The 15,310-nt window shown below is 55.0% G+C and overlaps 1 protein-coding gene across 1 annotated transcript in view; it reads right to left on the bottom strand.

Annotated features, from left to right (window-relative positions):
- Positions 1 to 1,525: 1,525 nt before the first annotated feature.
- LOC126646385 (corticotropin-releasing factor receptor 1) overlaps positions 1,526 to 15,310 on the bottom strand; it is a 28,203-nt gene continuing 14,418 nt past the window's right edge. Inside the window, exons 3-13 of the mRNA XM_050327715.1 lie at positions 12,438 to 12,557; positions 11,694 to 11,779; positions 10,634 to 10,740; positions 10,248 to 10,368; positions 9,632 to 9,785; positions 9,389 to 9,449; positions 8,034 to 8,106; positions 7,015 to 7,100; positions 5,115 to 5,250; positions 4,882 to 4,923; positions 1,526 to 3,981 (exon numbers count right to left, since the gene is read on the bottom strand). Coding sequence (XP_050183672.1) covers positions 3,841 to 3,981; positions 4,882 to 4,923; positions 5,115 to 5,250; positions 7,015 to 7,100; positions 8,034 to 8,106; positions 9,389 to 9,449; positions 9,632 to 9,785; positions 10,248 to 10,368; positions 10,634 to 10,740; positions 11,694 to 11,779; positions 12,438 to 12,557 — 1,127 coding nt within the window. The 3' untranslated portion in view covers positions 1,526 to 3,840. The remainder of the gene's footprint in view (positions 3,982 to 4,881; positions 4,924 to 5,114; positions 5,251 to 7,014; positions 7,101 to 8,033; positions 8,107 to 9,388; positions 9,450 to 9,631; positions 9,786 to 10,247; positions 10,369 to 10,633; positions 10,741 to 11,693; positions 11,780 to 12,437; positions 12,558 to 15,310) is intronic.

The following is a 15,310-nucleotide window of genomic DNA, read 5'->3' as shown; positions in this document are numbered from 1 at the left end:
TGTGATTCCCACACCTCTGCTGCCTCAGGGCTCCTCCAGGAGCCTTTTCTCCAGGGCTGAACGCAATCACTGGTGTCTCTGAGCTTTAGTTTCCCCCTAACTGGAAAAATAGCCCTTTGAAATTTTCATGAGGGCGGCAGGGAATGGTGAAAGCCATTTAAAGTGACTGCAGTGACAAATGTCAGCGAGAGGCTCGCACTGGGGGGAGAGCAGCGAGGGAGAGGGCACTGGAATTAAAGGATGAAGCATTTATTTGGGAGTTTGGCAGCCCTGGAAGGGCAACACACCACGGGCCAGAGGCACCCTGGGGGCAGACAGCGCTGGGAGCCACAAATGGGCTGGAAAATGCCCCAAGATTTCCCTTCCTCCCCACCTCCCACCCCTTGCAGGGTGGTTGCCAGCCTGGCAAAGCACAAAGAGGGTTAAACATCCAGGAATGGCCCAAAGCTGTGGAAAAGCAGGCAGAGATGTGGGGTGTGAGCCAAGGTGGAGGATGGGGAGTGATGGTCTGGCTTGGCTTTGAATCCCAGCTCTGAGGGAGGGATCCATCGTGCCGTGGGACAGGGAGGTCCTGGCTCTGCCAGGGGGTTGTTGGCACAGGCCAGCCTGGCTGGAAGGTGAGATGGAAGCTCAGCTCAGCTCCTCCACAGGGAATCAGGATCATGAGCTTCCCTCTGTCTCCACCCAGGCTCTGCATGGTAGATTTTCTCCTCAGTTTGCTGGGGATGGTTCAAGGCACTCAGGACCCCCAAACTGCGACCCTGGGCCAAGGGGGGGTGACCAGGGCAGGAGACAACCCCCATGGTGAGCTGGATGTATTAATCAAACAAAGAAACTAAATAAAAACCCATCTCTGTGTGCTGGAGAGGCCCCTGTGAGTCCCCTCATCCCACTGGGATGTCCCACAGCACCCAGATCCCATCCCTGGGGTCCCACTTTGCTTTTCCCAGCCCTGAGAGGTGCCAGAATAACAACAAGGGTTAACCCACAGTGATCTCAGGAGGCCACAACCTCGTCAAGAGCACAGGATTGGCAGGCCATTAATCTCAGAGTTACTTGATAACTTAAAATACAATCATGCAATCAGCAGGAACCTGTAATTATTATTTATGTGCATGGTGCTTACTAAATTACAGCTCTCTCCAAGGCTCTCCAAATTAATTCTGCATCGGAAGAGCTTGACCAGAAATCTGTTTGTGTCTGAATTTCACTTGTAAACACTGATGTATGAAACGAAATTCGAGTTTAATTGGCCCTCCCTCCTGCTGAGAAGCACATTACATTTTTGTTCTGCCTTAGCTGAGGTGCAGGGTGGGGGGGAAAGTTTGGAGGAGTTTCTCCAGCCCCTGATGGTGGGAGATCCACGTGGGCTGGTCCTGGATTTTGGGGTAGGAAGGAGACAAAAAAAAAGCCACCAGGGTGCTTCTGGAGCAGTGGGATGCTGAGCCCACTGAGGTGGGAGGATGCTCCCGTGGGAACTGAGGAAGGGTTGTCCTTTCCAAAAGATAAACATGCCCCAAAAAAGTCCTTGTGAGAGGAATCCAAGTAGTTTTAATCAACTGAGAAAACACACACACACACACTTCTCCATCTACAGAAAGCAAAGTCACATCAGCCAGAGCAAACCACCAAGAGGAGAAGGGAAAAACGGTGATGCGAGCACAGGTGTTTCTGTTTGGGTTTCTTTCTTTGGTTTTTTTTCAATTTCCAGCTTCTTTCCCACCAAATGTAGACCCTGGCCTTTAGGAAAATCCGAATTGAACGTGTAGCACATCGTGGTGGGGTTTTTTTGGTGACGTCACTTGTGGGGATGATGAAAAAAAGCTCCCTGGGGCGTTTCCCCTTCGTCAGATCCAGCAGATCTTTATTAATCTGCCAGAGCACCTGGCAGAGAAACCAAGACACAAGAGAAGACACAAGTCTGCTCCTCACAGGAGCAGCTGCAGAACTGGGAGGTGCCAGTTTTCCCACTGCATAACCCTGGGGGTCTTTTTCTCACCCATATATTGGATTAAGGGCATTTTCTGGGGCTGTTGGTGATGGATGAACTTGTACAAAGCCTAAAACCTGCCCCATCTGCAGGGTGTGGCCCTCACTGTGGTCACTGTGTCATCCTGGGAGCTGTTGCTTCTCCCAGTGCATCACTGGGGGCAAATGGGATGTTTCTGTTTTAGCTGCACTGTGGACATGCAGGTGGGAAATCAAAGTGGGAGGGAAACGTGAGGAATTTGGCTTCAGACAACTGAATTTCTCAAATGCTTAAAGAAAGAACCCACAGGTTTTTCCCTTTAAAGAATAAAATAAAATAAAAAAAAAAAGATTTTACTCCTTTCTGGTGGTGTATCCTGAGGAAATCACAGAGCACTGTGGTTTCAAAGCTGCTTAAATCTCCCCAGGGCAGGACACACTTATGCCTGTTCTTTATTGTGGGGAAACTGAGGCACAGAAGTGTGAAGGGGCTCACACCACATCCTGTAGGGCCCCACTGGAAAAAAAAAAATCCCTGGGAGGCAGAGAGCAGACTGGTCCCATAATGCCCTGCTGGCATCTGTCCCCCAACCAGGCACCCCCAGACCTCCTGTGGGGCAAGGAAAAGGTGGCTCCAAGGATGCAAACACCTCCACTTCCACTCCACTCTCTGCTCAGCTGCTTCCAGTGACCACGTGGAACAGGGCATGGGGAAGGGGGGAGGATCAGGGACAATCTGGAGTCCCCAGCATGGGCAGGGAGGGATGGAGGGAGGGATGGAGGGAGGGATGGAGGCTGCTGCTCCTCCAAGGCACTTAACCCCAGCCTGGGGATGGTTTGGTCCCACCCCCTGTGCGAGAGCGAGGAGCAGCTTTGGCACTGGGCTCACCTGCACAGGGAAAAGCAGGGCAGGGGGAAAGGGGAGCAGAGCCACAGCATGTCCCTGTGGTAGCTGGGGACATCAGCCACCCCTCCACCACAGGGCTCCTCCAGCTTTCCACCCCCTGAGCAGGGACACGGAGTCAGCCCCAGGTGCAGGGGCTGTGCAGAGACCTGGGGACCCCTCTGGGCTGGACCACCCCACACAATTACCTAATTCTTGTGCCTCCCTTCAGCCCCCACCCCTCTGTGGGTCCCTGGGACCATCCCTGTGCTCTGTGTGGTCCCCTGCCCTCTCCCACCCCACTGCTCCCCCCTCCACCCCAGCCTTGGGGTCAAGGTGAGAAATGACCTGGTCAGACCAAGCAGCAGTTCCAGGACATCTGGGGCAGGGGAAGGGCTCCAATAACCCCAGTGGCAGAGATGACCCCAGGGCTCAACTGAGAGCCCCCTCAGGGCTCAAGTGATCCCAGTGGTACAAAACCACAGCCACGTAAAGCAACGTCTGCCATCAGTCCAGGGCTCTCCATCCACCCCCTGCCAACACAGAGGGCTTTGGCCCCTCCAGAGGGTTTTCCAACACCAGCAGCATCCCAGCACGTGCTCACTGGAAGGGCTGCCCCACCTTCCCAGGGATTAAGCCCCTCAGCTGTCCCAGCAACGTCCTGGTGTCCTGTCACCTCAAAGCAGCGACGAACTCAAGCGAGGCAGCGACGAGGGGCATCGTGCCCGGGCTGGAGCGGGCAGGGGAGGCCTCTGCGACCTCTCCAGCTTCCTCTGGCTCCTTCTTCCACCCCAGCAGCTCACAGCACTGCCAGGGAGGTGAGTGAGCAGCCTCTCAGGTGTCCTGTCCCGCAGGTCCAGGCAGGAGCTGTGCAGCTCCCCCGTGGTGGCCGCAGCGAGTCCGTGGCTAGGAGAGCCCTGCCCCCCGTGCTGTGCCACCCTCACGGCGGGGAATTCCTCTCCCCCATCCCGTCCAGGGCGTCTCCTGGCTCACACAGCCGTGGATTGCTTGATGCTGTGGAAGCTGACGCGGGTGGGGGAGGTGGGGATGGACATGGCCCGGGCCACGCGGGCGCGGATGGAGTGTTTGTCCTGCCAGCGGTGCCAGCGCTTCCGAACGGCCGAGCGCACCTGGGGGCACGGGGAACAGGGGGGTTCAGCCACCACACAGCCAGCCAGAGCCACCAGCCGTCCTCACCCTCAGGCTTGCCACCCAAAAACCCCGCTGAAACCCTGCTCAGCCCCGCCTGGGGGGTCTCAGGAACCCCTGTCACCAACCCAGGGCACCCAGACTGCTTTAGGGCTGGTGGAACGAACGCAGCCCTTGCAACTGCCAGGGGAGATGAACCCATTAACTATGTTAATTAACGCAGTCTTAAGCTGTGTCAGGGAAGGTTTAGGTTGGACATCAGGAAGATATTCCTCACAGAGTGCTGGGACATGGGAATGGGCTGCCCAGGGAGGGGGTGGAGTCACCATCCCTGGAGGTGTTTAAGGTGAGACTGGGTGTGGCATCAGTGCCATTTGTCTGGGTGACAAATGGCTGTTGGGTCAGTCAAAGGTTGGGACTGGATGATCTCAGAGGTCTCTTCCAACCTGGTTGATGCTGTAACATTAACTATTAAGAGAGAGCTTACAATGGAAACAAGAGGGAGAAACAAATCTGAGCGGGGACTCTGTGGGAGAGGCAGCCCCTCACACCTGCATGGGGTGCTGTGAGGGGCTGGAAGAGGTACAGGGGCAGTCAGGGTGGCTTGTCTGGTTCATGCCAGTGGCATGAAGTGCTTGGGAAGGATTCCCCAGGGATGGGGGGGACCCTTGGATTTTCCTCCTCCAGAGGCAGAGGCTGACAGTTGCCATTGCCATCTGGGCACAGCCTGTGCCTGCAGATGTGCCTGGAGGTGAACCACTGACTCTGATCACCTTCAGCTGGGGAATTGGGGACCAGCACCCTTCAAACCCTGTGCAGTGGCAGAGCCTCAGGCTGAGCTTGTGTCTGTAGAGCCCCCCAGACACCCCCCCAGTGCTCACCTCGCTGTTCAGGAAGCAGTAGAAGACAGACACAAAGAAGCCCTGGAAGGAGACAAACAGAGAGCAGAGTCACCTCCACAGACCCCCTGAATTGGGAGCTTTGGAGCAGCCCTGGGGTCTGGGGGTGTCTGTTTTTGGGAGGGGGCAGAAGCTGGGTGAGGCATCAGCCCCACAGGCTCCTCCACATCCCTTGGTGGGGGGACTGGCATGAAAACCAGCACTAGGGACCATACCTGGAAGGACTCCAGGAAGGAGTTGAAGTAGATGAAGACTATCCTGGAGATCTCATCCTCCCCGGGGTTGACGAAGAACAGCATGTAGGTGATCCCCAGCAAGGGCAGCAGCACCAGCGTGGCCTTGACTGCTTTCCTGGGGAGAAAACGTGGACCTGAGCTGCTGCAGGGCAGCCCTGGGCACGAGGGCTCTGCCCATCCCACTCCCAGCAACCAGCATGGCTGGCACTGGCAAACCAGGGGAGGACGGAGCAAAGCTGAGCTGTTTTCCAGTGCAATCCCCAAGGGACTGGGGGCTGCTTTGAGCACTGAGCACCTGCTGTGCTTCTCCATCCAGAAAAGGGCAGTGGAGAGCAGAGGCCTGACCTTGAGCTGGCGTGAAATGACTGCTTGGCTGAGCCAGGGCTCGATTAAAAAGGAATTAAGGAGGGCATAATAATTCCCGCCCTTCAGCATGGGTTTATGAAAAGCTTATCTCAGGTAATTATTTTGGTATCTTTACTTGATGAGATTGCAAGTGTGGCTTGTGGAAAGCCAAGGTGCTGATACAGGGAGTGTGGGAGGGACATCCAGGGCTTGGCACCTCGTTCCTTTGGATCAGGGGACAAGAACAATGCCAAGCCATCACTTTTTGCTTAAAGATCCTGTTAATGGAGAGATTCCAACAGTAGCTATGCGTGGGAAGGTCATCCCTGGTTGGAATGGGACCTGTGTTACATCCCAGACCTGGAGCAGAGCACAGCCCCTGACACAAATGGGCTGATGATGTGGAGGAGTTGGAGGAAACTGAGGACAGGAGCATCTTCAGGCTGGAAAACACTGGGAAAGCACATTGTCCTCATGGGAGCAGCCTTGGCAGCATGAAATCCCTTCATTTTTTTACCTAAAGCCATCAACTAAGGTGAGCAGGAGCCCTCCAGGGCTGTCCCTTGCTGGTTTAAGCAGGACTGCAGAGTTTATAACCTACCAAATTCTCCAAGTTTTCTTGTCCCTCAAAATACTTCTGGGAAATGAACGTGTTCTCCTGTCCAAAGGTGAAAAAAAAAACCCCTCCCTGCCAAAATCAGGCAAATACCAGAAAGCCAAAAGTCCCTCAGAATTGCTGGCTGGGGCCAACCAGCCTTTTTCAACAAGCTTTCTCTTTGCTCAGCCCAAGCTGAACCATCCATCCCATCTCATCCTCCGTGAGGAGGAGAGCTGGTGCTTCCTCAGAACTGAACCAGAATTTTTCCATTCTCAGCTGAAAAAAAAGCCACTCTCCACCCCAAAACCTGCTCCTCTTGGCCCAACACCCACTGAGATCCCCCCCTAGTTCCTGCCCACAAAATGATGCTGAGAGAAGCCCCGGTGAAGAGCGAGGTGTCTTCTCCTGTTCCAGGCAGTTCGGAGAGTTGTTCTGACCATGCACCTCCCAGGTTGCCTGCAAAACATTTCCCAGCAGGGGAGGAAGGGTTAAGTCCTCCTGCCTTGTGCTGTGGGAGTGCTGCCTTCTTCTTCACAGGGAGGTGTTGGGGTGGCATCGATTCATCACTCCTTGCTCAGCCTTTGCTTCGCTGTCAAGCAGCGATTTAATTCTCACCTCCGTGCCAGGATTTGCAGCTCTGAGCCTGGAGAGCTCATCAGGTCTCACCAGAACAGGCTTTAATTTTTTTGCAAAGGGACTCAAATCCCAAGGGCTCCCTTCCAAGGCAGATCCACGTTCTCCATCACAAGGCTCTCGCTGGCCGGGATTCTTGAACAACTCCAGGTTTAATGGGCGTGTGTGCCTCCAAAGGGCATTTGAGGTGCTCTTGGGTGTCTCTCCGTGCTCCCAGCACCCTGATACCTGGCTGCTGGGGCTGTTCCCATCTCCCCTGATCGTGGGGGGAAGCCAGGTCTTGCTGCTCATGCTCTTTCTTACCTGTACTGGATCGTCTCTGACGTGGTCGAAGCTCGGAGCTTCGTCATGAGGATTCGGACGATGTTGAACAGAAAGATGAAGTTGATCTGGAAGGAAGAGGGTCGTGGTTGGTGTCTGCTGCCCCAGCATTCCCTCCCATTTCCTCAGCTGTGCCAGGGGAAATGGGAATGTTTCCTCCTGAACCTGATCCACTGCCTTCCCTGTCCTGTCCCTTTGTTGTTTCCAAAGCACTTCAGCAATAAGATTTTGGAGTCTGCCCGAGGGATCAGGGCACGCCAGGAGATTGGTGAGGCAGGACAAGTGTTAGGGGAAGGGCTGAAGGTGAAAAAGCTGGAGGGAGAGGAGGAATACGAGGCTGGGAGTTGCTGCCACCACAGCCAGGAGCTGCTTGGCTGCTCTCCCACCGCAGAATCGCTGATGAGGGCACGGGAAGGTGGCCCTGGAGCTGAGCACGACTGACTGACATTTATTAGCAGTGGCCTGGCCACCTGACAGGCTGGGAAATGGGAAGCAGGATCAATTATTCCAGGAGGAGGCTGGTGATCAGTCCTCCCTTGGGTGTTTTCAGCATAGTTTTGGGACCTTGTGCACGGCAAAACGCAGGTTGGACCCCCAGGCTGTGACCTGCCATGACTGCTCTTCTTTGCCCCTTCCCAAAAGGACAAAGTCCCAGCAAACTGTGCTCCCTGTGACCCCTGGGTCAAGCATCACAGCTCAGCCAGGAGCAAAGAGAGGTGGATCAGGGAATGGGGGTTGAGCTTCCCAGGCTTCTGCAAGTGCAGGGCACCCACCTGCACCCAAACATCCCCATCAGAGTGAGTGCTCCAGGCACATCCCAAGCCCAGATTTTTTTAGGGGAGCAGTTTGGGCGAGGGCAGTGCTGCTGTGGGGCAGCAGGAGCAGCCACAGCAGAGTGAAGCTAAAGGAGGGGGGCCAGACCCTGGTCAGGAGCAGCCATACCCCCCACCTGCAGGTGGAAGGACTCTGTATGCAGCCCAGGAGGTCACTTTTGCTCTTACCAGAAGCACCAGGATCATGGGGCCTTGGTAAATGTAGTCAGTGTAAACTCCTGCTCGCTTCCCAAACCAGCACCTGCAAGGCAAGGACAAGCAGTGCTGGGGCCAGGTGGTGTTGGGGGCTGACCTGGATTCACTCCTGTCCTTGCACAGTCTGTGGAAGTCGCTGTGTGTGGGGTGAAAGCCCCACAGCTCACGGTGCTGGAGCCCCTATGGAATAGCTTCCCCAGGGCTTGTGGGGGTGGTAATGGGCCCCACATGGATGTGGGAACTGGTTTTTGTTGGATAAGCAGGGATTGACTTCTTCATGAAGGATGGGATTGTCCCTCTCTGCCCCACTCTGGGGTGGCCTCATCTCGAGTCCCAGGGGAATTTGGGCACCACAAAGTAAGAAAGGTCTAAAGCTCTTAAAGGAGGGACAGGAAGGTGGTGAAAGATCTGCAGGGGCCCCATGAGGGGCAGCTGAGGGCACTTGGTGTGTTCAGCTGGAGAAGAGCAGACTCAGCTCAGACCTCACCAGGGTCTGCAGCTCCAATCTCTGCTCTGGGTGAGCAGGGACAGCACCCAGGGAAGGGCTGGAGCTGTGTCAGGGCAGGCTCAGGTTGGATCTCAGGGAAAGGTTCTTCCCCCAGAGGGTGGTTGGCACTGAACAGGCTCCCCAGGGCAGTGGGCACAGCCCCAAGGCTGCCAGAGCTCCAGGAGGGTTTGGATGATCCTCTGGGGCACAGGGTGGGACTCTTGGGGATGGTTCTGTGCAGGGCCAGGAGTTGGACTGGATGGTCCTGGTGGGTCCCTCCCAGCTCAGCATATTCTGTGACCTTGCACAGCTCTGGGTTGGCTCCATTCCCAGCACACCCTCTGGGGTCCCTGTCCTGGGAACACCTTGCTGGGGTTGTTAAATCAGTGCTGTGCCTGTGGGAGTAGCACAGGGCCTTGGGGGAGCAGAAAACGAGCTCTGGAAAACAGCCTTTCATCTCAACGGGCTCCTTTTCACTTCCCAGCCCAAGGCAGGAGCTCTCAGGTGCCTGTTAAAACCTTCATTTGCAGATGCCTGTGAAAATGGCCCGGGTGGGGGTAGTTCAGATCTCTGCTGGTTCAATCCCAGCTCCATTTAGCAAACCCATCATAGGAGCTGTGGTTTAATCTTACCTTTTTCCCCTAATAAAAATAAAATAATCTCATTTGCCTTTTGAGAAGAAACAAGCAGGAGGCAGAGGGGTGACCAAAGGTGGGATAAAAGAAAGAATGCAAGATTAATATCTTTTTTTTTCCTCCCTGCCAGAGCCCCTGGCACAACTGATCCCTGGGGGATTTGGGATGGAGAAGGGAACGGGGGGATGAAAAGCAACCAGGCTCACTTCTCATTGTCATAGTAGAGCTTCCCAATGGCCCAGGCCACGATGATGGGGAAGGGGATACCTGCAAGGGAAACGCTCAGGTGAGTCAACATCACCAAATCCCGCTGCACCAGGGGCTTTCCCACCCCCCCACCACTCACTGAGGCCAAGTGCCCGTGAAAATCCCACCCTCCCGCTCCTGGCAGCTGTTTGGGTGCAAGAAGAGGAGCAGGGGAGGGGTGGAGGGGGTGCCCTGGGACTCACACCAGCCGATGCAGATGAACATCCACTTGCGGAGCTTGTCCGTGGAGTAGGTGAGGACGATGGCCGTGTGCAGGTAACAGCCCTCCCCAAACATCCAGAAGAAGTTGGTGACGTGGAAGTAGTTGTAGGCAGCAGTGACCAGGCGGCACCAGACCTGCCAAGGAGGGAGATGTGGGGCCTCTGGAGCTCTGGGTTGCAGTGGTGAAGCCCGAGTGCACCAGCAGAGGAGCTGAACCTGTGATTCTCACATGCCTGGGTTGTCCCCCAGCCACCACACTGCCCCATTTGTCCCCTGATGTTGCTTTTGTAGCCTCACCTTAAAGGCTTCCAACTGACAGAGAGGAGATTTAGGTGGGATATCGGGAAGAAATTGTCCCCTGGGAGGGTGGGCAGGCCCTGGCACGGGTTGCCCAGAGAAGCTGTGCCTACCCCTGAATCCCTGGAAGCGTCCAAGGCCGGGTTGGACGGGGCTTGGAGCAACCTGGGCTGGTGGGAAGTGTCCCTTCCAACCCAAAGCACTCCTGTGATGCTCTGATCTCAGGATCCCCTCACTCCCCACCCCACAATCCCCCCCAGCTGCTGAGGACTGGGCTGAGCCCAGCAGAGCTGCACCCACCACGTTGCTCTCGTGCACCTCGGGGTTCATGGTGAGCTGCACCACGAACCAGGTGGCGTTGCGCAGGATGAAGGCCGTGATCAGGTTCCAGTGGATGATGTTCCTCAGGCACCGGATGCTCCTGGAGAGGGGTGGAAGGAGGCACCATCAGAGCTCGGGGAGGGGGCTGGTTGGGACCCCGAGGGCGACCTGCTGGGGCCATGCCCTGGGTGAGGTGGGCAGGAGGAAGGCCGGGAGGGGGGATGGCACCGAGGAGCACCCTCTGCCTCCAGAACCAGGTGCTTTCAAAGGAGGAAAGCAGCCCTGAGGTAGGCATGGTCCCATCCCTGCCTGAAGTGACCCCTGTGGGCTCGTCCCCCCAGCAGGGACACGTTTGTGTCACTCACCTCAGGCGCATGAAGAGCACAAAGGCCACCAGGAGGGCCCCCAGCGAGACGCAGTGCCCCAGGTAGTTGATGATGACAGCGATGTGGTAGTGCAGCTTGCTCTTCTTCTGGGGAGGGGACACACGGGGAGGGGGGGTCAGCAGCAGCCACGACAGCACCACAAACCCCCCTCCTCCACCACGTCACCTGTGGGAGCTGCACTGTGAATTTGGGGTCACTTTTCGGCAGTCAAAGGGAGCTCCCCTGGGGCAGGACAGGGATGGAAGGGGGTGGGGGTAGCATGGACAGGGGAGGCACCAGCCTGGTTTCACATCCCAGTCCTGCCAGGGCCACTCACTGCCCGGGACACTCACATCCCCAGCCCATCCTCTGGGGAAACCCTGCTGGGATCGAGCTGAACTCGCTGCAATCTGATGTCTCAGTTCATCCCCCCCACTGCCCTGGGGGCAGCTGAGAGGCTGGGATGAATTTGGGCAGAGGGAAGGTGTGAGTGATAATTAAATTAATTGATCGCTCCTGCTGTTGGGCGCTCATCCAACCTGTGAATTAGCAATTAACTGAGTGAGAAAACCATTCCTGGCAAGAGTTATCAGCATCTTAAATACCAGAGGTGGTATCAGCTGCAAATGAACAGCCCTTATCTCTTCCCCTCTGCTCTGAGGGGTGGCTCGACCTGCTCAGGGGCTTGTAATTCTTGATCCCTGATTTTTATACCTCTCAGCTTCCTAAAAAATCTCCTTTATTTCATTACCAGCAGGGCAGGACGGGGTTTGCCCTTAGTGCGGTGTCAGGAGGGTGATGGGGCTGAAGGACCTGCTAATCTGTGCCCAGACCCCTGGAGACCACACCCTGCCAACTCCCTGGGATTTTTAATGAGGATGGAAACAGGCTTTATTTGACAGGGAATACAAATCCCGATGAAGCAGGGGGGTCATCGCTGCCACCCGCAGCCTCCGCTCTGGGATGCTGAATACTCAGAGCTCCCACTGGGCATTCCTGACCCAGATCTGCTGCCTCTCCAAACTCCCCCCTTCAGGGAGTGCCTCCCCCAAGGTCCTACCTCTTCACTGAGGATCTCCTGGCACTGGGAGTAGTTGACCCGGGCTGCCCAGCTCCCGTTGGCGAGGCACTCCCTGTAGCCATTGTCTGCAAGAGAGGGATGCCTCAAAGTAGGAGAAAGAAATCTCTGCCCTATTTGGAGCATTAAAAGGCAAAAAGCACCCCCTGAGGTGCACAGGGCTTCACAATTTTACCCCAGCACCTAATGATGCTAATGGCAATATTCAGATTCTAATTGCAGTATTTGGACATTACACCCCGTTCCAAAACTCTCCCTCCCACGGCACACCCTGACAGGGGCCTCCTGAATTTGAGTCCATCTCTTCATCTTCTCTTCCTCATCCTCACACCTTCTGGAATGGTTTCAAGGCTCCTCAGTAGCTTTGACTGGTTATATCAGGTGTTATCTCTCTTCCTCAGTATATTTTTCACCTTTTACCTCATTAAAAACCCTTTCTGCGTTCGAAATCCTTAACAAAGAATGAGAACACTGCATTTTAGGAATTCTGTAAAGCTGCAGTAAAATGTATATAATACAGATTTTATGGCTACAAGAGGGTGAGCATCCCAGAGCTGAGGGGGTGTGGGGATGGGCACGGGGATGTGACCTGACTCTTGCCACTGGCACGGGGACGGTGACACCCTTTTCTCTGAAGGCAGCTCACTCACTGGCAGAACCAAAAACCCTTGGAATGTTTTCCCAGCCCTCTCCCACCACGTTCCCTGAGGATGCTGCCCCTCTTACTGGTGGTGTTGTACCGCACACCGTAGAAGAACTCGGGGCAGGGTCGGGCCACCAGCTGTCCCACGGCGCTGCGGGGCCAGCACGTCCCGATCAGATCCACGGAGGCATTGCACTGGGGGCCTGTGGGGACAAGGCCACGGGGTTACTGGGGGTTTCTGGGCCACCTCCAGGCCGGTGGAGGGTCGGGATGTGCCTGGGTGAGCTGAGGAGCTCGCCCCCACAAGACCCTCGTGGCCGACACCGAACGGGGTCTGTGCCAAGACTCCTGGCCATGGCTGCTACTCTGGTCTTGTCTAAATACCCAGATTAAGCCCAGTTCTGACCCAAGGCTGGTTTTAGACCTGGTTTCATGTCAGCTGGAGGTTTCCCTGGCTCTGGTCTTCCAGCCCTGCTCCTTCCTCCACCCAATGGCTTTGGCATCCAGCCCCACAACAGGCAACGAGCCAGAGTTTCTCTTCCCCCGGTGCTGACTCCAGCCTGGTTCTGCTGGGATGCTCCTCAGAGCATCCCTCCAACCCTCCCACATCTCCTGGCTTCAAACCCTCCTTCCCAGCCATTCCTGTTGGTCTCTTCCAGCCTTTTCCCGGGAAGTAAAACTCCAAATGTGCTGCTTCTATTTCAGATTTCAAGAAGGACTCGTGTGCTTTTCCCAGCTCCAACAAGTGTGCTAACGTAGGCATTAGGTAGGCCAGATTGCAGGCTTTTTTGTGTATAATTTGTATATATTTAGAACAACTTGTACTGTAGCTAAATATGTCCCTCCTCCATCTCCCAGCGAGGTAGGAAGCACCATGCCTGTAATATCCATATAATATGATCCCAGACAAGCAGCAGATGGGTGGGCAGGAGACACTGGAAGGGGCAGAGTTCAGCCCAAAGCACTCCTGGATACCAGAGATGTTTGTGCTGCTGGCACAAGGACAGGAATTACCATTTCCTAGGACAAAACATCCCAATTCACAGCTCCTTGTGAGGGCAAGAACGCAGCATTTCCTCTCCCCCAGAATTCATGGTTCCTGTTGGAATGCCTTTCCCAAAAAATCCTCTGCATGGAGCCTGCTAAAGGGTGACCAAAAGAATAAAATGCTGTGCTGTTAACACCATGGAGGTTTTTATGAAGGAATATCGTTATTTTTGGGACGTTCTCAGAGCAAATTTTCAGCACTTCCAAGTGTTTTCCTCAAACATCTTAGCGAGGGGAAACAACTTCCAAAGCATGTGAGACAGGGAAGCATCAGCGTGGTGAGTGTTACCTTCTGCCTCCCAGAGCTCGTGGGGAGAAATTAATTTTAACAATGACCTTTGCTTTTAAGCTTTGCTAATGTGTAGGGTTGCTGTGGCAACCTTGCCTTTAACTTAACTGTTTTAAGCCCCTATTTCATAGGAAACAAGGTGCCCTTAATCACGTGTGAGTGTCTGTGCCTTTTGCATCCATTTGCATTTATTGAGCTCAGTCGTTGTTTTGATCCAAATCTGACAGAGAAATGGAGGGTCACAGAGAGATGAAGTCCCTGTTTAAAATTTTATGGTTATGTTCAGCTGTATAACGAGAAAACAAGCTGTAATTGCTTCCACTTAAGGAAAAAGTTAAATTGCAAGTGCTCCCCCTGGGAGCCACCCAGGTGAGGGGCTGCTGGAATGTCTGGAATGGGAAAAGCACCACTTGGAATAACCCAGCACGGGGAAAGTGGGGATTGCACAGTGCTAATGCCCAGAGCAGCTCCCCCATCCTGGGACTGGTGGGGCTGAGCACAATAAAACTCCATTTTCTCCTCATCCCCTCGTGCCTCAGTTTCCCTCCTGCATCCCAGGGGCTGTGCTGGGGCCCAGACAGAGACTGCTTGGGGAGGAGAGCTGGGAATTAAGAGTCAGAGAGCAGCAAGGATGATGTTCTCCATCAGCAACGCCACGAATAACCAAACCCAGGATGAACCCGGGGAGATGAGGTGGCCAGACAGAGGAGGCGTCACCCTGTGACACATCTGCTCGAGGCTGGGTTTCATATCTCCAAGGGGCTTGATCTGATGCTGCGTGGCACTGTCAGGGCGTGACAGACACCCACCCACCAGGTGACAGAGCCGGGGGGTCCCACCGGTCCCACCACAGGGAAAGGTGGAGCAGCATCAGCATCACCCAACCCCCTCCTCATCCCACGGGTCAGGGCTGTGTGTTGTGGGGTGACACTGGGGTCAGGGGGTGCAGTCTGATGCTCCCCAGGCTGTGGGGTGCTGCTGGGACCTCACCCTGTGCTCAGCAGGCTTTGCCCATCCACGACCACCGGCAGCATTTCTGGGTCTGTCCCAGCAGTTTTTAAATCCAGTGGGTGGCTGGAATATTTTTCCCAGGCTCACCCTGAGAGATGCTCGGTGAAGAAAAGCTGCAGAAAGCAGAGGCTGCTCTTCCTGGCTCTCCCCAGCACGTGGGGAAGAGAAAAAACCACCCTTCTGCTGGGGAAGGGTTAAGTAAAACAGGTGAAGAGCTTGTGATGCTTGGAGATCCCCTCTGCTCCAGCTGCTCCCAGTGGCACGTGGCTCTCAGGGCTTGGAGCACTGTTTAGCATGGAAATTACATGTATCAGTGCTAAATTATTCCCTGGCTGCTCAGCAGCCCATCCCTGTTTGCAAGGGGATTATTCTCCTTCTCAGCTCTGTTGGCTGCACAGGTTTGGGCTTTGCAGATTTACAGCAGGAAGGGTCAAATGAATTTCCTACCTGCACTCAGTCCCCCTGATTTGGCTTCTTCCTACAAAAAACCATGGAATTTGGGGTAGGAGGGAGCTGGTCCTGCTTTGAATTCCCCTGCTTTTTGGGGAATGTGGCACAGGGGAAGTCACTCCAATCCCTTCTCACCCACCCCATTGCCTTTGGAAATAC

Source organism: Myiozetetes cayanensis, unplaced genomic scaffold, assembly GCF_022539395.1.
Source record: "Myiozetetes cayanensis isolate MyiCay16 unplaced genomic scaffold, myiCay2020 scf34, whole genome shotgun sequence".
In the NCBI taxonomy this organism is placed as follows: Eukaryota; Metazoa; Chordata; class Aves; order Passeriformes; family Tyrannidae; genus Myiozetetes; species Myiozetetes cayanensis.
The sequence above is the reverse complement of the archived record's forward strand: the minus strand, read 5'-3'. Positions and strand labels throughout refer to the sequence as shown.